At 33.1% G+C, this 25,844-nt stretch overlaps 2 protein-coding genes and 1 long non-coding RNA gene across 3 annotated transcripts in view; 2 read left to right on the top strand and 1 right to left on the bottom strand.

Annotated features, from left to right (window-relative positions):
• Positions 1-25,844, bottom strand: part of LOC123658064 — a 518,186-nt gene that overhangs the window by 69,966 nt on the left and 422,376 nt on the right. The gene's annotated exons all lie outside the window — the stretch shown is intronic.
• Positions 2,899-5,325, top strand: LOC123658066. Its single transcript, XM_045593550.1, has 2 exons — positions 2,899-4,189; positions 4,780-5,325. The coding sequence occupies exons 1-2, from the start codon at positions 3,958-3,960 to the stop codon at positions 5,022-5,024; spliced, it is 477 nt and encodes a 158-aa protein (XP_045449506.1). The 5' UTR covers positions 2,899-3,957; the 3' UTR covers positions 5,025-5,325.
• On the top strand, positions 19,069-25,329 carry LOC123658073. Its single transcript, XR_006743819.1, has 2 exons — positions 19,069-19,804; positions 25,100-25,329. It is a non-coding gene; the product is annotated as an uncharacterized LOC123658073 (long non-coding RNA).

Consider the following 25,844-nt stretch of genomic DNA (forward strand, 5'->3'; position numbering starts at 1 on the left):
ACAAAAGTGGTATTATGAAAATATTCTTTTTAAATTTCAGACTTCGATTTTAAATTCATTCAGACAAGAAAGTCAATTCTATTGATGTTAAATAATTACACATATGGGAAGCATAATACGACCAACAACTATTACTGCTCGATGAGAGGAAAGGGATGTAAGGCACGAGTGAAGTTTGATAAAAACTTCATATTAGTTAATAATGTTGATAATTTGTTACACAACCATCCTCCGCCTAGGTTTGTACAACGTTCCGACGGCATTCACTTGAGGTTATTATAGAGTTTAATTTTTTTATTTTTAGTGGGATAGAATTAAATTAAATGTTTGTTAATGTTTTGGTCAAACTAAACATATACCTGTTTGAACTGAAGCCATAGACTGGAACTTGCGATTGACGGTTTCGTTTGCCTAAATGTCAAAACGTTTCGCCAAACAAATAATAAAATAAAAAGTTTATCTCAACCTAACTAGCGACCAAAACTAGCGACCTCTCTCCATCCATTTTTTTTACGATATACGATAAGTAATCACCAATATATTATATACTAATACCTTCTCCGAAATACGCTACTAGTATGAGTATTATTCCGATCGGTTCAGTAGTTTTCGCAGCATTACCGAACAAAAAATCGGCTTTCTATTTATTACTATATAGATAAAGTGTATTTTGAGTACTCGTACTTATAATAATTGTGTTTGCGCAGGCAAATGAAAAAAAACGACTTCAATTATATCGAAAATTAATACAACGTGGGTAGACGAAAAAATAGTCAAGTAAATACGCATTATCAAAGATTACTCCAAAAGTTGTAATCAGGGATATTCCGGTATGGGTTATTTACCTTTATAAAACGGTACTTATCGAATCAAAATAACGGTAAGAGAATCATTCGGTAACCGAATCATATCGGTAATACAGTATCGAAATAAACCGGTAGTAGGCATAACGTTCGCGTCGTAAGTTTAAGCGGGCAATTCCCGTTCTTGTAGCTGCGCTGCGCTAGCTCGGATTGCGGTCCGAACGTACACCATATCTCTATCTCATTCGCTCCCGTGTGTTGCGTGATTTTACTTAAAACTTATTTATTTGTGATAGACGACAGGCCCCGGGCGTGGCGCGAGCAAGTTTTCTTCTCTTTTTCGCGTTAATGTTTATATTGCATATAACGAATAATCTAAAACAAAAAACTTAATTACTTTCATAGTTAAAGAAGCCAGTCTTATGAAAAACCAAGCATTATCAATAAAAGCAAAGGAACATTACAGATTCTTCATTTTAAACGATGGCTCACAGATTTTGTCACCCTCTGTTACTTCTCCGAATCATTTAAAACCGAAATACATAACGTTATATTTCGGTATTACAGTTTAATCGGTAACCGTTTTATTACGGTTTTGGAACCGAAATAAAACGGTAACCTTTTCAATCGGTATCCGATTCATACGGTAACCGTTTCAAACGGTTACCTTTATGAATCGGTTTGGCGAACCCTGGTTGTAATCAGATCTCGATGAAATTTAAATGTGACCACATGATAAACATCAGCTTTCGATTAAATTAAAAATAATCAAAATCGGTACACCCAGTAAAAAGCTATGCGGATTTTCGAGAGTTTCCCTCGATTTCTCTGGGATCCCATCATCAGATCCTGGTTTCCTTATCATAGTACCAAACTAGGGATATCTCCTTTCCAACAAAAAAAGAATTCAAAGATATTCAAAAATGTTTAGAATTCCTAATGTGTGGGTAACACAAAAATAAAATTGTACATATTAAAAATAGCATGGTGTCGTCTCCTGTCAAAGATTTTCACTGTAATATGAAACTTTGAATAGTTACGGGTCTCTGTAAAGAACTCACTATAGACGGCGCCACGGTTCGCTTAAACCGAAAATAAAAAAAAAATCATCATATCAAGAATTTCGCTCTAGCGGGTACATCGTTCCATAGCTTAATTGGCTAGAGCGCCGACACTGTCAGTCGGAGACGCGGGTTCGAATCCCGCTGGAGCGGTCAATTTTTGATATGATATTCAAAAATGTTTAAAAAAAGAATTATCAAAATCGGTTCATAAACGACGGAGTTATCCCGGAACATACATGAATATATATATATGTATATATATATACGGTTGAATTGAGTACCTCCTCCTTTTTTGACGTCGGTTAAATATCAGGTGATGCTATTAAGCATCTTAAATTTTTTCGTCGATCAAAAAATATATTTATTGTTCACGTTAGATACTCTTGACCTTTGTGTAATGTTTGGAGCTGTGTTTTACCATGACGTTATCATAATGGTGCGCACATCAAGCCAGTGCTCGGGTTGTTTTGTTTGACCAAGATATTATTCTGTAGCATGTTTTTTTTTTTAATGAGAATTTGATTTTTGATCCAATAAATTATTTATTTCATGGGATATATTATTATTAATTTTTTATTTGTACATCTTCGTTGTTTCGAGTTAGTGTACACATGAAGCCTGGGAACTAAAATCGAAAACACCTTGAGATATAAAAAAGAAAAAAAATCTATGAAAGTCTACATAAATGCCTGCGATGGTATGCCTATATTTTAGGGTTTTATCTTCTAAAAAATAAAGCATGTATCAGGTGCCTTACTTGAAATGAATGTTTTAGTAGTTATCGCCGAATAAAAAAAGTTCTCGCGAAAACATAATTTAATCGTTATCTTCCTCCCTTGCGCCGCGCTCCTCGCTGTACATAATCATTATATACAACCCGTATGATGCCACAAGGCAAGGACAAGCTGCTAGTAATAAATAAGAGGTAAAGTAAAAACAAGTCGTCAAAACAGCAGTAATTATGCTATAATCCTGTTCCTAAAAAGAATATATAATATCAAAATTAATCCAGATATTTTTTTTTTATATCCAGACACATTTTGTTTTAGTAATTTAATAAATCTAACACATTTTATAATTATTTTTCATTTTAGTGGATTCTTATTTCAGAGGACAAACAGTATATGTTTATACCGACTCGCAGCGGCAAATATCTTCTGATGCTGAACGGCTACACGTATTCTCAAATGAAACAAAGTAAAAACTACTACTGTTCCAAGAAAGATGCAGGATGTAAGGCTCGGGTGAAACTGCTCGCAAATGGGGCGATCTCACCTCTGTCAGTCACCACTCACTCTCACTCTCCGCCGAAATACATGATAACCTCTGATGGTCATTATGTAAAAATCCACGCCTAGATTCTTAATTATTACAAACACAAGAATGTTCATAATGTGATTTAAACAAATTCTTTCACTTTCGAACTTTTTACGTATATTGCTTTCCTTATTTTTAGAATAAAGTGACTTTGTGATTTTGTTAGAAGTTTTATTTAGCAAATATCGTCATAAGCTCCTTGCCATTAATATGAACGGAAATTTAGTAGCATGCTTTATAAACATTTTTGAATATCATATCAAAAATTGACCGCTCCAGCATGCTTTATTTTCAGATTCTTTTGGTGATGATATTCCTGTTTTAAAAATACCGACGCATCGTGGAAAATTTCTTATAATGGTCGAAGGCTATACTTACTCCCAAATGAACGACACTGATAACTATTACTGTTCGAAAAAAAATCTAGGATGCCGAGCTCGAGTCAAAGTTAGTCGTGATGGAAGACTGTTAAAGAATACTTTAACACCTCATTCTCATCCTCCACCAAAATATATGATCACTTCAAACGGTGATTACGTAAAACTTAGTTAAATAAAAATTGATCAAGATTGTAAAGAAATGTTTCATTTAAATTCGGTATCGTCATACACATTCGGTATGCCTTGTTCTTGTCACATAAAGGTTATCGTAATTGGCAATGCAAAATCCAATATGAATATGAATAAATATATGTGTATTAAGGAATCGATTTGATTTTTTATTTTACCTTTTTATGTTCTTTTCTTTGGTTTCCTAATAGAAAGTTTATAAAAATGTCTAAAATTTCAGATATAGAATATAAATTAATTCCCTCTAGAAGAGGTAACCAATTGTTAGTTACCGGCGGCTATTCTTACACAAAAGTTCGAGCAGACTATTGGAGATGTTCCAGTAAAAGCAGGACTTTAAAATGCGATGCCACTATTAATCTTAAAGATGGAAGAATTATTAAATTAAATAGACGTCATTGCCACCCACCCAAAAAACGAAAAGAAAATACGGAAGGTATTTAAAATAATATTAAATATTAATTCTTGTTTTAAGGCCATTTTCATATGTAAATTTTAAAGGCAAACAGTATGACTATATTCTAAATCTACACATATTGATTGATCCGACTCTAGATCTCTATTTACAATTTAAATTTTATAAAATAATCAGTTAACGTTTTCATAACATATTTGACTCGGCATACTTCACGTAGCAGTCTAAGAGCAAGAGCAGCCTGAGTGGGGTAGTACCGTGGTACCTCATCTTACAGAAGATCACAGCCAAATAATACTGTTTTCAATTTGTGTTATGTTCCTGTTGGTGAGTAAGGTGATCAGAGCTCTTGTTGGGAATTTTGGGGGGGTCAGCAACGCGCTTACGATGCTTTTGGTGTTGCAGGCGTCTATATGCTACGGTAATCGCTTACCATAAGGTGAGCCGTACATTTGTTTTTGCCGATCTAGTTGTTACAGTTGTAAGTCTTGAGCAGAAAAAACGAAATATCTAAATTACGTTGTGAAAAATTTCTGTAATTCGGTTTCTTTTAGATACCAAAGTACAGAAAGAATGGAGGAGTTAAAATATTATCCTTTTTCTTTTTTTAGCTCTTAAAATTAAATATGAAGTCGGTATATCACAACGAGGTCGAAAGTTACTGTTAATTGACGGTTACGCTTTCTCCCAAATAAGAAAGTGTTATTGGATATGCTCAAGCAAATTCCAAGATTGTAGAGCAAGGTTACAACTAAACGAAGATGGCGAAATCATCAAAATTTGCAGAGAGCACTCTCATCCGCCTAGGAAATATACTCGAACATCAGAAGGAGAAATTATTCGACTTTATAAATAAGACACTATTAATTATCTTTATTTGTTACGTTGGCTATAAACGAGAATTTGAATAAAATTCAAATGTATGTTATTCATGATTTTACCTGACGTATTTAATGCCATAGGACTGCTAGCTTGATTCGGAAAAATATTCGTGTACAATATTTTCCAATTGTTATTTGGGTTATTAATATGACGATGTTAGCGACGGAGTTTCTATACTCATACTAGAATTATATTGCTTGTAAATGTTGTTATTGACGTAATAGTATTAACTATTATTTAAGTGTATCTATTTTTTAAATAAAATATTGATCACGTTTTTGCATTTTAATTTCGAGAAAAGTATTTGGTTTTTTTCTATTTTTATGTACGGTTTACTCAAGTTAAAGAGTCTATCAAAATCTCTAAATAATGGCTTAAGAATACATTAATTTTGCTTGGTATTAAAGAATAGGTCTGTTTTGTTACAGATTCAGCATTTTTTTGTACAAAAAAGAAACGTGCTACTTGGAGTGAGACTAATTTGAGAAAAGCTGTCCTAGCTGTTCAAAAAGGGAAATTATCGACGTATAAAGCTGCAGAAAAATATGGTGTACCGAGAAGAACACTACGTAGTCACGTCGAGTCAGGAGATATAATAAAGAAAAAATTAGGACGAAAGGCATTGTTTACAGAAGAACAGGAAATTAATTTTAATAATCGTTTGCGTCAATTGATCGATTTGGGTTTACCTCTTACTCCTAAGATTGTTCGAAATGAATGTTTTGATTTTTGCCGGGAATTTAATATCCCAAATAATTTTAATAAAACTTTAGGTCTAGCTGGACTAGGATGGTATCGGGTATTTATTGGTAAAAATCCAGATTTAGCTGAACTTTTAAGCGCTCACAGAACTTAAAATATAAGAGTTCTATGATAAATGAAAATTACGTTTTATAGTTCGGCTTGAGACGATTTACAACATTATATAAAAATAAATATTTTAACTTTCTTTAAATTAATGTTAAACTACTATCGTATAGATAACTGTGTGTTTACATTTGCACGCGTGCACTTTTCATAATATTTTCATACTTTTGATGGTCTTTTCAAAAGGAAAAAAAAATTAAATTAGATCAATTGTTCAAATTCAGTCAAAATTACTAACGCATTTGGTATTTAATACAAGAGAAATGAAAACAGAAAGTTCTATATTTATTTGAGGTTAATTAATAATAATGAAAAAAAATAATCAACGACTAGTGCATGCAACTAATATCATTGTCCAATATGATAAATTATTTTTAAAATGTAATCATATTTTATGTTACTATGTTTTATAAGTTAGGCTTGAACTTGGGTTTAATTGGAAGTACTAAGCCCTACACGTAATCAATATGTATACATATATATATATATACACATGTATATACTATAAAACACATACACACATTCAAAGAATTTGAGCAATATGATGATAATAAATACACTTTGTCCTTTGACAAATGAGGCACTTAGCGGTAAAGTGGCCTAGATCTAAATCTAGAAATTCTACTACCGAGTTAAAATTATATTTTTTTTAGTTTACTCCTTAAGTAATAATAAAATGTTCGTAGTATGAAAAATTAGAGAGTAACACCGTGTGAAACAGTGATGCGATTTGCTCTAGAGTAAACTAGTGTAGTTAGAGAGAGTAAACTCCAGTTTTTTCCTAATATCTCAGAAACTTTAAAGGCTATCTTTGATACAAATAACAATTTCGTTGAACAAACGTTTTTATAACAATAAATAAAAGCTTGCATGAGTTTTCAAGGGTTTCCATAATAAATAAATAATTTATTTTTTGTGGATTAATGCACTTTTCCGCTGACCACCTCATATACGATGCACAAGTCTAGACTAGCCTTATTGTGGCCTTTTGACTAGGCTTGTTCCTTTTGACTAGACTTGCCTATGTAGTTTATAACTATAATGTAAACTCATTTGATATGCTTAAATATTATATAATATATTCAAATGCTTTCATATGATGTGTATGTTATAGCACGCATGAATGTGAAAATAGCTTTAACTCATCATTCTTTCAATCAATTCTTGTCGATCTCAGGTTTTAATAGTTAGTTATAGCTTCCACAAGTTACGAATGAAAAAACCTAAAAACTTTATTAATTTATTTACAAATGGTAAATTCATAAAGCATAGTTATACCAGGCTAACCAGTAATGGTAACGGTACTCATTTTCTGAAGTTTTCGTGACTTTACATCATTAAAATGGTGGCCGCGTGCATTAGCGAATTTCGCTCTCTATAATATTAAACAAATTTTAATATTCTGCAGATTTAACTGTATGTTATCTTTCCTAACGACTAATTAGTGTCTTATAAAAATTTTAAATTCCAACATTCAAAAATAAACTTTGAAAGGTACACAAGAAGGTAATAGTTAAAGGAAATTAAGAATTGAGTTTTTTTTATTTTATAGGTTGACTAAGCTTATTTTCACATTCATTTAGCAATAAAAATATTAACATATTTATTTAGATAAGTTAAAATATAAAAGAAAATAGGTTAAAATCTGATAGCGATCGTTACTCATAGTAGGGAATATATCCGCCAACCCGCGTTGGAGCAGCGTGGTGGATTAAGCTCTGACCCTTCTCCTACATGGGGAAAGAGGCATATGCCCAGTAGAGGGATATTACAGGCTGAAGCGCAGGTTAAAATCTAAATTTAAGTCTGTATGTTGATGAAATAAAGGTATTCCTCGAACCTACATTTGTCCTCCGGCCTAAGAAATCCGACATTAGACGGGAAATTTATACTTTATTGTTATTTTTGTTAAGGAATAAGTTAGTAGTTGTGATAAATTAAGTGGAAATTTTAACCGCTTTCGAGAAAGGTTTATCGACTATTTTTAGTTAAGTCGTAAAATGCCTTTTGTAGGCCAATTTTTTATTTTATTTTAAACATCACATTTTAAGGTATCTTCGTATCTTATTTTTGCTGCCAAAAATTGGAGATAATTTTTGTTTTTGTAAGACTTAAGGATTTTTTAATTGAATTAAAGAGGTTCAAGGGTAAAATAACCAACTTTTAAGAGTCGGCCGGTTTGCACGTTTTTTTTTCATAAAAATTTCGATAAATGCAGACCAAATTTCATAGTCTCATAGCCTCACATAACTCGGTATGGGAATTTTGCAGACCAAATACAGATATTTGTCCCACGCTTTTTACGAGGCTTATAATATTTTTTCCATAGGGTATAGCATCTTCATATGTCTCTTGATTGATAACACAAAGATATAGTTAGTCTGCAGTTTCATTGCCCGTCAAGTTGTACATATATATGGCTAATGCTGGACTACCCGTTGCAGTATGTTATTCTTACATCAAAGCTGCAACCATGTGGTCGTATTCCGACATCAGCCAACTGATTTCAAAGCGCCCTTATTTTTGTTTAGACTAGGATACGAGGTATTTTTTAGAATAAATATTTAGGATATGTGCTTATTTGAATTTCTTATTCGGTTGAAAAAAAACTATGTATAACTATGTCTGAGTGTGTCTTTTATTTTAAAAATTATTTTTCGTCATTGTATATCTTATCTATAAGCTTTATATTATATTAAAAATGTATGTTTTAATATGACCAATAACAAATAGGTATATCGAAATACGTTACGATATTACAATAGAAATATGGATTTATTTTCTTTATAAGCTGCTTTAATAAATAAAACTTAAGTGAATTATTGTTTTTATTATTTATTATTTTTAGAATATTCTTCAAAGACTACTAAGTTACGTAACAGTTGGTAAGTATATAATATATAAATGAAGCTTACGTAACCAAAAATTAGTATGATGGTATGGTTATCTAGTTTTCTTAAATTTATTATCTATGTACAAAATTTAGAAATATTATTCAATATCAAACGTACTGATTCCTTTAAAGAGGTCATTTTTTGTGTATGAATGTAATATAAATATATATTGTTTTGTTAATGACTGGTTGATGACGGTGAATGTATGTAATGTATATTTTTTATACAAGTAGGTCGGCAAACAAACGTACGGCTCACCTGATGGTAAGCGGTTACCGTAGCTTATAGACGCCTGTACGCCAGAAGCAGCGCAAGCGCGTTGCCGATCCTTTCCCCCCAGAAGCTCTGGTCAACTTATCACAAGAACACAATGCTGCTTGAAAGCAATATTATTTAGCTGAGTTCTGTAAGGTCAGTCGTCAGTCGGGCACTCTAGACTTTGAGCAGGAAATAACCTGCTGTGCCCTACCTCAGTTATTCTATTCTTCTATTATTCTATTCGTCTATTTCTTTTACAGTTGATTTCAAGTTTATAACATTAGTGGGAAATACAGTACTACTGATGGTCAATAAATACACATTCGCAAAGTCTAACCAAAGGCGCTGGTACTGCTCGAAAAAGACGAAAGGTTGCAAAGCGAAGGTTATTTTAAATAATGATGGAACGATTCTGGAAGCGCATTATAATGTTCACAATCACGATCCTCCGGCGTACATGCAGTTGTCTAATGGTTTCTACATGAGGATAAGTTGTTAAAATATATTATTATTATTAATTACATTATTTGTATTATTATTGTATTTTATTTAATACATTTCCTTACTATTAAACTTTTAAATATATTTATAAAAAAAGAAATAAAAATATAGTAGTATAGTAGTCCTCTGGAGGAACCTTTTCACAATGCGGACCGTTTCAAGCAACACTGCCTTTTGAATCCGACCCTTGATCCAACAGTCAAGCGAGAGTTTCTTAAAGTGTTGGTCGAAACTCTTCGCTAATAGACAATTGGCCGACACAACAATAGGATCACTTATTGTTGAGTCTACATTCTACATACCGGTAATCTCGTAGGCAAGGTTTAAATATTTACTTAATTTTTCTTTTTCCATCTTTACGAGATTATCGACATGTGTAACTAATATCAAAAATAATTGCCCGGCGCGCTGATCGCTCTACTAGCACTATATTAGGTTTATTAACTGCAATAAACCTGTCAGTGACAATAGACCGATCCCAGTAGAGCAATGCACGACCATTTTCGAGCAATGTCATTTTCAACGAGGCCGTATCGAATAGCAAATTATTGGTGGATAATCCTGGCTACTTGGTTATGTCTATGCAAAAATAAATAATAAAAAAGTAAGTATGTATTCTTGTGGTCAATAGAGAGAGAAAAAAAAGGTTTCCTTTTTTCTTTTTAAATAAAGTTTGAATTCCATGTTTTTAATATAAGCTAACATCAGAGAGTATATAGTTTTTCTAATGTTTACGCGAATTTCACTCATTGTAGGAGACCTGTTTCTCAGAGAGTATGTTCTCGAATATTGTACATAATGTAGCAATTAAGACATACATATGTAACAGGTATTTGTCTAAAGATATCAATGAATAATATTATAATGTTCTTGTTTTAGCGCCACTGATGTACGACATTGTGAAATCTCAAAGAGGAAAAGATCTTCTTTTAGTCGAAGGATACACTTACGCCAGAAGTGGTCACAACCGTTGGGTGTGTTCGACCCACCATCCTTTTTGTAAAGCGAAAATAAAACTGAATAAAGAAGGACATGTCGACTTGGATCACTATTATAATAATCATATACATGAACCTAAGAAAATATTTCGTACACCGAGTGGACAATGCTTTAGGTTATAAAACTTAAATACTTCAGCGACTATAGCTAATTTGACTGTTGTTGGTTATTGTTGGTGTTTATGTAATAAATTGTTAAACGTGGTTTAAATAAGGGAGGTTAAATGCGTTTTTCTCTGAAGGAATTTGTTTTGAGTATATTATTGAGAAATTTGTTATTTCACTGAAAATTTATTTACATGGCCATACTGTGTCGAAAATTCTCATCGACAAAGGTCTTTTAATGTTGTTAAATTTTAGTATTTTTCATGTTTAATTTTACATTGCTTTTTTTATAATTATAATAATTTGATTGAAAAATTTTCAATTTACTAATTGTAATTTTTATATTCTATATGGTTTATTTTCCAACTATGGGAAATAATGACACACATACAGTCCTGCTTCAGCCTGTAATATCCCACTACTGGGCATAGGCCTCTTTCCCCGTGCAGGAGAAGACACACATACAGTAGAACCTTGTTAAAACCCAAGAGAAACGGTTACAGTTTTTAATTTATTATGGGTTATACTTGGAATGAGTTAATACATATGTGCATAGTTTCTTATTTTACCTGAATGTGCCAGAAGAAATGGTAAAATAAAATACACTTTTTAGACTTATTTAAACGAATAATATAATAGGTTTTAAATGTACATACTAAAATCGGTATTTACATACATACATACATATAATCACGCTTCTTTCCCGTAGGGGTAGGCAGAGACCACATCTTTCCACTTGCTACGATCCTTACATACTTCTTTCGCTTCGTCCACTTTCATTATTCCCTTCATACATGTTTTTCGGTTTAGGGTACTCTTGACCTGGCCTTTTTTCAAGACGTCCCTCATTTGGTCTTGGAATGTCCGCCTAGGTCTACCCCTTCCAACCCTTCCATCCACACTTGCCTTATACACTTTTTTCGTCAATCGTTCTTCACTCATTCTCTCGACATGACCAAACCACCGGAGCATACCTTTCTCAATTTTTGTCACTACATCTTCTTTCAGACCACAAAGTTTCCTTATCTCACTATTTCTTATCCTGTCGCTCAGTTTAACTCCTATCATACTTCTTAACGCTCTCATCTCAACTGCATTTATTCTGCTTTCTTGTTTCTTCTGCCATACCCAACTTTCACTTCCGTACATGAGTAAATAGGTATTTATACATGTCAAAATCAATATTCTCTTCTTACACAAATTCAACTACATGCGCTTTTTAGTTATGCTGGTTATACGATATATGCACTAACTAGTTCAAATAGTACTAAGTTCAGGGGTCACTCTAAAGTAACTAGTTCAGGGGTCTCCAAACTGCAGCCCGCTGGCCAAATCCTGCCCGCCAGTGCCATCAATCCGGCCCGCGACAGACAAAACTTAACGACTGAAATGTTGACGTAGAAAAGATAAGTATTTAAGCTTGTGACTTAGTATCTAATAAATAATTGAAATGAAATAGCTAGACTCTAGCTACAAATATAGTTAAGTGCAGAAAAATAAAAACTGTTTTGACCCTTGCAATATACTGAACAATCATTATGACTCAAATATATCATAAGGCTTCAAAGTTTGGAGACTTAGTTTAATAATTTTGTCCGTACGAATGTTAATTCTAAGAGCATCTTTTTTTTTAATTATAAGTTTTTAAAGCTCCGATTTCTCATTTTTTGCAAAGGCCATAGAAATTGTCAACTATTGTAATGTACTATGAAAGTCTGTTCACATTTCGTTTAGGGTAGACAATTGTTACGTAATGTACTGTAACAGTCTTTGAATGTCTTAGTGATGGATGAATGTTCATCTAGTTTTGACACTCCAGGAGGTTTATCTTTTATTATTGTTTTTGTTGTGAGTTGGCGAATAACTTTAAACTATGTATAATACGATGTTTTATTAATACTGTTGAATCGCGAATAATTCCCAATTATTATACATACAGTTATCGTGAATATGACATTTTGTAATTAATTAAAAAAAAAATCTACACAATTACGTTTATTTCAAAATTACCTGAAACAATAAACGTGAAATGTTCATATTGTTATATTTTCCTCCGTAAATTCTTGCATATTTATTCGTGAATTCTGAAATTTGTTGAATTATTATAGATAGGTGTTAAACATGGCTGGTTTTACTTACTTTTATACAGATTCTGTTGTGCAGTACGAAATTATCAAATCACAACGCGGAAGGCCCTTACTGCTTATTGATGGATATACGTTTTCACAGTCCGGTCTCACACAGTGGCTTTGTTCCCTTAAAGCACCGAAGTGTAAGGCGAAACTAAGATATTGCAATGGTGTGGTGACAGAACTGAACAACGAACATACCCATCCTCGAAGAAAATACGTAAAGACTAAGGACGGTCAGTTGTTTCGCTTATAATAAAAAGTTTAAAATTGTAATAAATAGATTTAATTATCATATATTGTCGTCTACTACGCGTATCATTACAATTGTAACCCTATATGTATTGATAAGTGATGAGTACTTGATTTATTTTACTTATAGGTATTAGCCATTCGATTGCACATAAAACTGAGGTGCACATAATTAACAGCGCAAACACACACACACACACACACACACACACACACACACACACACACACAGTGCATATAGTTCGTAAGCAACCTGTTTGAACGGACTAATTTCAAACTATGAAAATCTATGTTGAAAATCTTATGTTTTATTCAGCAATGATCTTGATGGGCTCGAAATAAATAATTTTTATTTTATTTTATTTATTAAAATAATTAACTTATTTAAATATTTCTACATTAATACAATTGAATAATTTGAAAAGAGAAAAGTGACATCTTATTAGCCTTGCGAAGTTTATATCACTTAAAAGAATAAGAGCGTACATCATTTTGATGTTAGGATATATAATTATCACTCATTTAGCTCAGTGAATGGCCAAGTGTTTCATCGTATAAAATTGTAGTAAAATGCACTTAACTAAACAAAACAAAGTTAAATCAGGCTTAAAAACTTTATTTACCAGAAAAAAATTGTTTACGATGACGATGCTGTTACTCTTTGTTTACTCTGTTGTAAATTATTTTTTGAGTTGTTGCATAGTTTTTTTTTTTGTCATTGACTACTGTTATGTTTCCATGATAAATGGAAGTGTAATAAACGTACTATTATCGTATTACCTATATCTAATTTATAAATATATGTTAACTGTAATGCACATGTTTCTAATATCCGTGCGCTGAAGAAATATGTAAATGTTTGGTTAAAATAAATAATTTATTATTATTATTATATAAATATATAGATTGGGGAAAAATTCTTTTAGTATTTCCTAGTGAAAAGTTGCAATAAAATCTTTTTTGTTGTAGTTTGTAACTGGCTGGTTTTGATACCATTATAAGTAATATTTTAAAAATGAAATTAAAAAGAAAAAAAACATTTTCCCATCGTTTTTCTCTCTGCCAAAATTGGTGAATTCAACGAAGAATTTCGGTACATTTCAAAGTTTAAGTTTAAAAAAGGAAAAAATGCGACTAAAGTCTTGAAAAAAGTTGTGACGTTTATGGACCCAATACAATTTCAGGATGAGTAGCGCATAATTGTTTAACCGTTTTCAGTCAGGAATTTTTTATGTCAAAGATGCATTTCGCGCTAGTCGCCCAGTTACGAATAAACGTGACGGCATTTTTGAAAAAGTGGAGCTAAATCGACATTTGAGCAGTTACAATATAGCTAAAGATCTAAGAAATGACCAAAAAACAGTTTTGACCCATTTAAAAAACGCTAGCTATACAAAAAAAAAAACCGAGTGTGCTTTAGACCACACGACTGAGGTAAAACTTACGAAACGTAACTCTCTTTCTATCTTCACCAACTTACATATCTTACATCTCCCTCTCGACTTCCGTTTGCTTCGCCTGATCACACTTTTTGTAACGATCTCGTCACGCATTCTCCAGCTTACTCCCCAAGGTAAGCATGCGAAAAGAAGTTTTACTAAAAAAAGTGTGCTTTAGACCACACGACTGAAGTAAAACTTCTTTGGAAATAGGCTTGCACAACAGGCCTGCACTATGTCTTAGATATACGAAACTTAACTAAGATGACCGAATAGAAAAAGAGAAAGAAAACGTCTTTGCGTGCTTTTCGTGTGCTTACCTCTTTCTTAACGCTGTCGTCACGCATTCACCAGCTTACTTTCCAAGTCAAGCGAGCGTAAAGAGGTTTTATTTCAAGAAGCCCGATATATGGGTGCCACATGAGCTCACTGAAAGAAATCAAATCGACCGTGTATTCATTTGTGGTTCTTTCTTAAGACATAATGATATCAAACCATTTTTGAAGATATTGATCATTGCTGATGAAACGTGGATCACCTACCATAGGGCGAAATCCGGGTTGACACGTAGTAAGGTAATGTTGAGTGTAATCTGTGATTGGGAGGTCATCATTCATTATGAGCTTATCCCGCTGGACAAAACCATCGATCCGGATTTCTACTGTCAACAGTTGATGAGACATAAGCAAGAAATTAAAAATAAGCGACCACAATTGATCAACATAAAAGGAGTGGTCTGTCATCACGATAACGCACATACGTCTTTAGCCACTCTACAAAAATTGAGAGAATTTGACCGGGAAGTCTTAATGCATCCACCATGCAGCCCCGATCTTGCATCGTCAAATTTCCATTTGTTTCGGTCTCTTCAGAATTCTTTAGGTTCACGAAAGGACTGTCAAAACTGCTTGTGCTTTTTCAATGAGAAGTCTCAAAATTTCTATAGCACCGGGATCCTGTCACTGCCTACGAGATGGTGGCAAGTTATCAAACAAAATTAAATCCTATCTTGAATTTTTGTATAAAATACGAAGAAACTTTTTTCTCCAACTTAGCTAGTATTTTTCTTATATTTTTTTAATTTTTTTATAGGGATCAGTGTGTCTTCTATTCTTAGATTTTTACCAATAAATCGTGGATCGTTACAAATTATCCTTGGTAGATAATATATATATATTGTTTTGTCCACCAAAACTTGGGAAATGAAAAACAGCATTTATTACATTTAAGCTTTTAACATTGTTACTGCATAAAACCTTCACCTAATTTGTTTACACATGTTAAAAACATTCTTATGCTACATAACATGTCGTGTAGAGGAAGAATTTTATGCAGTACTACAATGGATTATATAAATGTTAGAAGTAAAAAAAATATAGAAATATTAAACCTGGAATGTAAGAGAATACCAAGTATCACCTATACTATAGGTGATACTTGGTGATATAGGTCCTATAGTGACTTGTAGATTGTAGTGAAAGCATACAGTGACAGATAGGTACTTGATATTCGGAAAGTTGTTTACCTTTTTTTTGTATACTTGCATGCTTTGTTTACCTTTAATTGGTTTTTGTATTTAGTGTTAGTTTTTTTTTTTTAATTTTATAAATGTATTAGTACAATCACTGTTGGTAAACATTTTTATAAATAAATAAATAAATAAGATAACAATAAAACTTAACCAATTTATAAACACTCTCCAACTCTGGCTGCACAGCTGGAAGACAAAACCGTCAGGAAAGGCCGTGTAACCAGACGACTCACAAATGTGGATAAGAGTTGAAGAGCGTGCCGCCTTATCGGCAGTTGTTGGGCTGGATCTCTCGCTGTCGGCTTTAATCAGGGCTATGGTCGACAATGAGGAAAAATGGATAGCAGTTTCCTCCTTCTGCAATTCCATTATGCTGCAGAAGGAAGCGGCAGAACGGGAGCGAGAACAAGATCCAAACTCGCTCCTGATTCGTCGCGGAAGGCGCGGTCGGCGACGCCGGGCCTACTTGGCCAATCTGCCGCCGTAACCCCGGACCAATGGGTGATAGATCGGGGTATATATCGTCCTCATTGCACGGTCCTGAGGAGGGAGGCGACCTTAGTGTTCGAGGGAGCCTCTCAGGAGTTACGAATCGCGTCGAGCTTGAAAGTATCGCGGAAGTGCAACTGTGTCCCTGTGATTCCGTCCAGGCGTGTCGAAGGAACACCCCAGAGGTTTTAGTCCGTGCGACTCGGACATACCCTCCAGCTCCCCCGGGCTGTAAGCATCCGTTAGGGATTTCCTCTGGGTAAAAAAAAAAGATGTGGATAAGAGTTGCGCCACTACCCCGTGCGGGAGTGAGAAAAGGAAGAACTGTGAACTATCATCGGCCCTCTTTGTCTGGCACTAGCGAGCGGACATTTCCAAATTGATTTCATAATGTATTATTCTGTTTGAGTGATTCTCAAACTTCTTTGTATTTTATTAATGAAATGTTTATTTGTTATTTCACTTGTTAGTTTGTTCTCAATTAGAAGTATCGTGTGACTTTCTTTTATTTTTTAATTCTCTTGCACTCTACTCTCCTGGTCGATAATAATATACTCGTATTTTCTGATATTATTGTTTTTTTTTTCAGTCGATTTCAAGTTCATAAAACTAATAGGAAATACGGTTCTGCTAATGATCGACGGATATACATTCGCAAGGGCAAAACAGACGCACTGGTACTGCTCGAAAAAGTTGAAAGGTTGTAAAGCAAGTGTGGTTATCGATAAAAATCAAACAATACTGAAATATCGTAATGTACATAATCACGAACCCCCTGAGTACAAGCAGTTGTTCAGTGGCCTGTATGTGAAAATTAAAGGCTGAATTACAATCGAAGTTATATTGTTAGCGTTTTCTTCCAAAGAATGCAACCATGCCTTATCTTCTGTTTTTTCTATGTCCTATCTTCTGTTTTCCAGTTATTTCCTGACATACATGTTAAAACGTTTGTATATTTGCTAACATGGACTTAGTGCCTTAACTTCAGTGTTACTGTCCAAGAGTTTTGTTTGTTATTATTATTTATTGTGGCAGAAGCTTGCTGTGTTAATTAACTACAATTCATGTATACATACATTTAGAAATTATTTACCGATATACTAGAGAAACATATCTAACATCAAAATCAACAATATATATGCGTTATAATGTCGTATAATCTATACAAATAAATAAAATTTGAGTGTCTGTTTGTAATATTAAAATAACCGCTTTTTACTAAATGCACAAGGATATATCGCGGTACATCTACCACAATAACATTTTTTACAATTTTTGTCTATCTGTCTATTTGTTCCGGGTAATCTCTGAAAGGGCTGGACCGATTTTGACGGGACTTTCACTGGCAGATATCTGATGTAGTAAAGAGTAACTTAGGCTCCTTTTATTTTACTTTTTTTTTTTAACAGGCTGAGTGCGAAAACAGCTCTAAACACCTTGTATACGTCTACGCTTACAGTGGGGCTAAGAAAAGTATAGACTTCCTTGTCGCGCGGAAGGTCTAACTTGGTTCAGTATAGGAAAGAGATAAATATATTTCTAAGATGTATTATTAAAATAGAATCCAATGGTGTACCTACCTTAATACCAGGTTTTTACACCTGGCACCGCACGGAAGAAATAAAATTTCATCATAATGCGAAACCAGGTCGAAGCACCTTGAACCCCGCTCACCTGGTACCCCCCGCATTAGCTTCGCACGACTAGTGTTGGCTTAAAAAAACATATATATTTTTACATGAAGCCAAAAAAGGATTTGAGTTTCTTAAATTTTACAGGGTCTATAAGCCTTGTGCTTACTTTTGACTTACGGGACTCGAAATTGACGATTGAGATCAATTTCGATATCAAATCTTATTACATTTGACAACTTATTTGTGATTTAATCTGTGATGCTTGCTTTGAGTTATGGTTATTTCTACGTGACATTGGCGAAATCATCTGTGCTCATTTGGCACTATTGAAAGCCATTTTAACCAGAAGAAGAAGTTATGGTTATTAATAATGATATCCTAAACACAGGTTTCTAGTTAGGAGTCAGTCCCTTTCTTCGTTTGCAAGCAGCCAAGTTATGACGTTAGTAACGTTGTAAGTTAATTTCCTACAGTATTGTTTTGTGTTTCGTTTCGTGTGTTTGTGATTTTAAACTAAAACTGTACTATATATACGGTATATTAATGAACATAAACTTAACGACATGCTTGTTCGCTAGAAGTTTCAGTTAGAAAAAAGTACAACTTTTGAATTTTCCTTAAGATAATAATGTGTTATTTACATTATATAAGGTATAAAAAATATTAAAAAGTAAAAAATATGTCAATGTCTAAAACTTATTTTTTTTTTTGTACCTAATTAGTAAAGTGAAACTTTATTAAAACTTCTGTATCCTGTACCTTGTACTCTGATACAATCTCGTACAAAAATCTGATACAAAAATCGATTTAATAAACGGCGTATTTTTAAGACATTATCAATTTTTCAGGGAGTCTTAGTGCTCATACCAATAGAGCTTAGGTACTTAACAACATAGCTTCAAAAAAAGAGCAACACTCGTATTATTAGCGTGCGAAGTATCAAAACGTCCTCGCGTCATCTATTCAATTTTATGCACGTTTAACAGTGATAAATATTTGATTAAAATTCATTCATTAAACGTTCTTTGCAGACTTTGAAATTATAAATTTGCCCGGTAAGAGAACGTTACTAATGCTCAATGGATATACATTCGCGAAGACGACGAAAAGGCATTGGTACTGCTCGAAAAGATTCAAAGGTTGTCAAGCGAGAGTTTTTTTGAGCGTCGACGAGTTGGACATAATATACTGTGACGTAAACCACAATCACGATCCACCAGTGTATCGAAGAGGTCCAGATGGATGCTACTTAAAAATTCAAAGTTAATTAGATATAAAATCGGAGCAAAAAAAACTTGTTGCTGCAGAAAATTATGATGGATTTCTTTATACTTTATTTAACTTTATATATAAAATGATATGTAATTGAATTATTAATACATAAATAAATGATAAATATGTTTTTTCGATATTCAAATTCTTCACTCACTCAATTAATATAAATTATATAGTGTACTGTGTAAACCTACATTAATATATTATTAACCAATTAATCAATTTATGTTTTATAAATGATATTAATCCCTTTTCAGATTACACATTTATATCAACTGGATATAAAAATAAACTGATGTTAATGGGCGGTTATACTTTTGCGCAAATGCACTCACAGAAGCACTGGTACTGCTCGCAGAAGAGAAAGGGTTGCAAGGCGAAGGTAAAGCTGGACGAAGATGGCACACTTGTCTCTGCTCTCACGGAACACTGCCATAATCCACCACAAATACACGTCACTAATAGTGGCGATTATTTAGTTTTGAGGAATGTCGAACGACATCAAAAGTAAAGTTTTATCATAAACAATCGCTGTGGTCAATTTCTGTGACTTCATTTGTGAAAAATAAACTACTTAGTATTAAGTCTCCATATTATGTACGATTTTTCGAGTTTACACTTCAAGAATCGAAATAAGTGTTTTATATCAGCGGTATGAAAAAAAAATGAGGAGTGAAATTGTGGGCAAAAATAACGCCAAGGAATGACCAGAGACCCTGACCTGAGAGTGACGTTTTATCACGCAACGTCACTTACGAGAAAGATATACATATATTTTTAAATATTATAGTAATCATTCTAAGGTGTTAACCCCAGTTATGTATCGGCTCTGACACACTTTTTTTCTAATGTTATAAGAAAATAAAGTAATGTATGACTGACTATATTCTTAATAATTTTATTTTGTAATTTAGTAATGAAAGACCAGTACAATAGGCTATGCGGACAAATGACCCGTACCGTGCCATGGTGTGAGCTTATTATTCTTCGTTATGATCTTTCTCCACTTTGTATTTTCGTCTAGTATGAATAAACCCTTGACAGTATTTAAATTATTTTAAGATGATCTCAAGAAATATTTTGCTTGATTGATTAATTGCTCCTGAATATTGCTAAGAAGAATGACTTTACAATTTCATCCAGAAACATTGTATTTCTAGCCTAATAGCCACCATACCAACCAGGTTTTGTCATGTCATAGAAACATGATAGCGACCATTATTCCTAAGTATGGAATATACGTATCCACCTACCCGCAGTAGAACAGCGTAAAGGATTAGGCTCCGCCTTTCTTTTAGGCACAAACCTAAGGTTAGCAGTAGGACATCGTAGGCTGAGTTAATTAATCAATGTGATCAGTGAATGGCGTATATTGTATTACATCAGATTATCTGCTCGTTTGTCCTTTTTCAAGAATTCAAGGCAATAAAAAAACTTCGCTATTTGATCTATGTGAAGATATCTTTTTATTTATATAAGTATGAATTAAATAATATTTAATTTTAGTAATATTAAAAATGATCAAAGTATTCAAATTATAACTACAAAAGTTTTATTATATAAGTTTTTCATTGAGGGAAGGCACAGTGGACATCTTGCTTAACATCTGGAGCACTCTGTCTGAGGAAGTACCTCAACCTTACAGAAAATCACACCTAAATAATACTATTGACAAGTAGTACTGTGATCCTTATATGAGTAAGGTGGGCAGAGCTCCTTGAGAGGGTCGAGGGTTGGGTTATGAATTAAATAATATTTAGTTTTAGTAATATTAAAAATGATCAAAGTATTCAAATTATAACTACAAAAGTTTTATTATTAACTATAAGTTTTTCATTGAGGAAAGGCACAGTCGACGGTAGGGTTGGCAACACGCATGTGATGCTCTTAATGTTCCAGGCGTTTATGGGCTACGGTAACCGTTTATCATTAAGCTTGTTTGCCAATAAAGTCGTATAAAAAAAGTGATATTCTTAAGTGTATTACCTCATAAACTCACTTAATATGAAGTTATCAAAATCATGGCGCTTTTAAGATTTAAATTTATACATTATCTATCTGTAATGATTTTGATCTCTGTATAAATTAATAATGATTTGATATCTATATATTACAAAATACAATATAATGTGATAAAAATATAATCTTCTTTTTCTAATATATAAAATTCTCGTATCATGGTGTTAAACATTGAACTCCTCCGAAACGGCTCGACCGATTTTAATAAAATTTTGTGGGCATATCGGGTAGGTCTGAGAATCGACCAACATCTATTTTTCATACCCCTAAGTTATAAGGGGGGGATTAAGGGTGTTAATAACATACATGGCAAAACAACGTTTGCGGGGTCAGCTAGTAAGTTATAATATGCATCCGTATTATTTACATGATTTTTAATCGTGATCGAATCCATTGTAATAATTAATAACGAATCTAAAAGTAGGTATTTTCAATACATACATATACCCTTTCGTCGATCTGCTATATGTGCTAGATAAATCGCTTTAGCAAGTGCCGAATAAGTTAACGACTCACAGTAAACATTACATTCGGACTTATTGACAGAATGAATGTTTGTAACTCACTTCTCTCGGTTGAGAACTTATGTACCGAACAAATTGTGTCAAATGGTAATAATCAATTATGTGGAGTTAAAGCGATTTATAGTCTATGAAGTTTTTTATATAGTTTCTTTTTATGTCAACTTCACACAATGCAAGTATAGTACAATTAATATATTACTGTAATTATTAATATTTAAATATTTTTAATTTAATTTAGTAGTTTTGATTATATTACAATTTATTAACGAAAACGTTTTAAGTGTTCAGACGAGCTGCATGTCTAAAACAAGCTCGAACAAAAAATTGAAAATTGTCGAGACAAGCTGCATGCCTTAACACGTTCACTGCTTTATGAGGTCTGAAAGTCACAAGCGTGACTTCTCGCTGATGCGGCAGTCAAAATCGCGTTCTTTCACTCTGCGCGGGAGGTGACTATTTTGACATTTCTTTGAGTATGACAGAGACAAACACATAAAATTGTTTCTCTAGCGAAGCCAAGCCCAATGGCGCAGTTAGTAATATATGAGGTTGAAAAGCACTCATAAGCACTGAATAGAAATTAATTACGCTACTGTGTGAAGTGAGGTCTAATCTGTCTCAAAAGTTGTAGGCCTAATAGACGCACGGAATGAAGCGCGGGCGGCGCGGGCACCGTGTATCCTAGCGTAGTGATGCGACAAGTTTCGATACGGAAGCACGCTTCTCGTCCACGCGACTCGCCTAATTATTTACGCATTGTTATTGCAAGTAGTTGTTTTAGTGTAATATGGATCTTTCAAACAGTAAACGAAGCAGAAAGAGACTCATATTATGTGATTCAGATTCGTCAAGTGAAACAGAAGGGTTAAAGCAGTTAAAATATAGAAAAGTATTACAGGAGCTTGCTCCGACCAGTAATACTTCTGAGAAAAAGGTAAACAATTTGGAAAATGTTCAAATTTTCCCCCCATTAAATTCAGAGAATGAAAGCGACAGTGATTTAGAAAATGAAATTTGTTCGTCTCGTAAAAAATATAAGAAATTCTTTTTGCAGCCTAAACAAGATAGCAAAATTTTAGTTAGTCCAAGTACTGGCAAACAATACAGTGTCCTTGAAAGTACAGAAGTCCAGAAGTAACCCATTTTTGAGTACACCTATTCAAAATTTTATATACGGTAATAATTATAACCAAAGCCGGGCTCGGCATCTTCGCCTGATTCATTAAAAAAATTTGGTGAAACGAGCAGGTGTTTATCTTTGAGTGATATTTCGTATACAAAATTATTACATTTTCAGTTAAGTGAAGAAAATATGCAAGAATTATTAAAAACAACTTCGTCAAGTTATACTAAATCTAAAAAAGAGGAGATTAAAAAAATATATGTTTTTATACACACATTTGAGGATGAATATAAAAATACAGAAGGTAATAACACTCACAATTCACAAACAAAAGATATTAAAGATAATATAGATATCCATATAAAACAGAAAAAAGAACAGAAAAACCAACATCAAGAGCAGGAAGTAGAACAACAAAAGCGGTAAGAAAAACATCAAGAGCACGAAGAGGAACATCAAAAGCAGGAAGAGGAACATCAAGAGCAGGAAGAAAAATATCAAGAGCAGGAAGAAGGACAAGTCAGACAGGATGACGGTGAAGAGCAATTTGAAAATGATACAGAAGGTGAAAGTATAATTCAGGCTAGAAACAATCATATTGAAGAAGATGAAAACACTGATATTTCTATTGAGAACTCTGAATCAGATAACATAGAAGAAGAAGAAGAAGAAGAATACGAAGCAAGTGAAGATGAAAATGAACTGGAAGTCAATAAAATATCTGAAACAGAAAGTAAAGACAACGAGGACGACGGTTGGATTGACATATCCGATAGTGTTGGTATTGATTTCGATGAGAATACCCTTGATAGTATTCTTACTCTTCGCTTATGTAATAAATCACCTATAGAGATATATAGTCTGCTTCTAACTGTTGAAATTATAAATAAAATAGTTCGAAACACAAACAAGTATGCAGAAAATTATTTTGAAGACAATCAAGATAACATAACGTAAAAATCTCGTCTTAAACATGGAAGCCCGCAGAAGATCAAGAAATGAGAATATTTTTTGGAATCATACTTGTAATGGACTATAACCAAGCTATAGTTGACAACTAAACTAATTGTACTCAAGCTTATATTTTTCACACGATTTTTAACACGATTTTTAACCGCAACCTCCGCAAATCCTATTTTGCTATGTACGATTAAAAACATATTAAAAATAGCATGGTGTCGTCTCCTGTCAAAGATTTTCATTGTAATTCGCTTAAACCGAATATAAAAATCATCATATCAAAAATTTCGATCTAGCGGGTACATCGTTCTATAGCTTAATTGGCTAGAGCGCCGACACGGTCAGTCGGAGACGCGGGTTCGATTCCCGCTGGAGAGGTCAATTTTTGATATGATATTCAAAAATGTTTAGAATTCCTATTTTGCTTTTATAATATACACATAAATTTGTTAAACATATCTTTTACAAGACGTGGTGTTGCTTTAAGCTTTGTACTCAAACTGAACTTTGGTCGTGGATACTTCTTTACTGCCTATGAGCGTGTTACAGTTCGATGTTTACTTTGCAATTATATTCTGCACCATAGTATGCTTAAGTGTTTTTCTGCAGAGAATATTGCTTTATTTTTGATAAATCTTCGCAACATCAGCAAAATCACTTTTACACTTTAGCTATTATTTTCCTACCCTAGTTGTGGGTGTTTTCAAATGCATATTGCTACAGCATGAATGTCGTTTGAAATATTTGATAAATACCTTCTCGTATTACTTTTAACTTCTGTTTAGTTAATATTTCCGGTTTACAATTCCAGATTCCTTTAGGCGAGAAAGTATATCTTTTTTTTTGGTGAATTGGAGTTCGTGTCTGCAGTGACACATCTATCTACCCACTAACGCAACACACACAATTACCCACCCATCGACACAAATACGCACACATTCATTAATACATATACATACACATATAAACGGACTTACATACTTTAAAACTAAAAATGGTATGTGTGGTAGATATAGCGCTTTAGAATGCTAATTTAAGTGTTTCATTTCAGAATTTCCTAGCGGCAGATGCGCTAAGCATGCGCTTCAAAAAGGCAGTCAACGTAAGCGCTGCGTAGGTTGCTACGACAAATTAAGGCTTACATTAAACAGTACTCAAGCTGCAAAAAAACTAAAAAAATTGTTACTTTCTGTGTTCAGTGTGATAAATCATACTGTTTGCCTTGTTTCAATGAAAAACATTTTAATTGATTTTTTATAAAAATAAATGTTATAGCATCTGCATTTCGTTTTTATTCCTATCACTAATAGAGACACATATCGAACTTCTTTTTAGTGCGATGTGAGGCAGAACCGATGACATAACTATTTTTTCATTTATTTAATACCGAAATGTCACAACTGCGGACGAAGCTAGATTTAACTTGAAAAACTATTTAAGTTTATAATGGTAAAGTTTCAAGCAAATATTTTCAATTTTGAGCTATATTTAAGATGTTTTTTAGAAACAATATTTTGTGAGGCCGAAAAGCTCTCATTCGCACTGGCTGAAAGTCCATCAAAAATAGTATCGCAGTGAACGTGTTAAAACAAGCTCGATCAATTAGCTAATGTTTAATATCAATGGTAATTTTAGTTGTTGTAATTGGAATGTAAATAACATATTAATCTATAAACATTTTATGTTACAAACCTTTTTATATAAATTTCGATTAATAAATAAAATTTACAGATGTTCTCGAATTTGTAACAAGTAACCGCGGGAAAGAAAACATTCTTATATACAAGGGATACACA

The sequence above is a fragment of the Melitaea cinxia genome, chromosome 11 (genome assembly GCF_905220565.1).
Source record: "Melitaea cinxia chromosome 11, ilMelCinx1.1, whole genome shotgun sequence".
Classification (NCBI taxonomy): Eukaryota; Metazoa; Arthropoda; class Insecta; order Lepidoptera; family Nymphalidae; genus Melitaea; species Melitaea cinxia.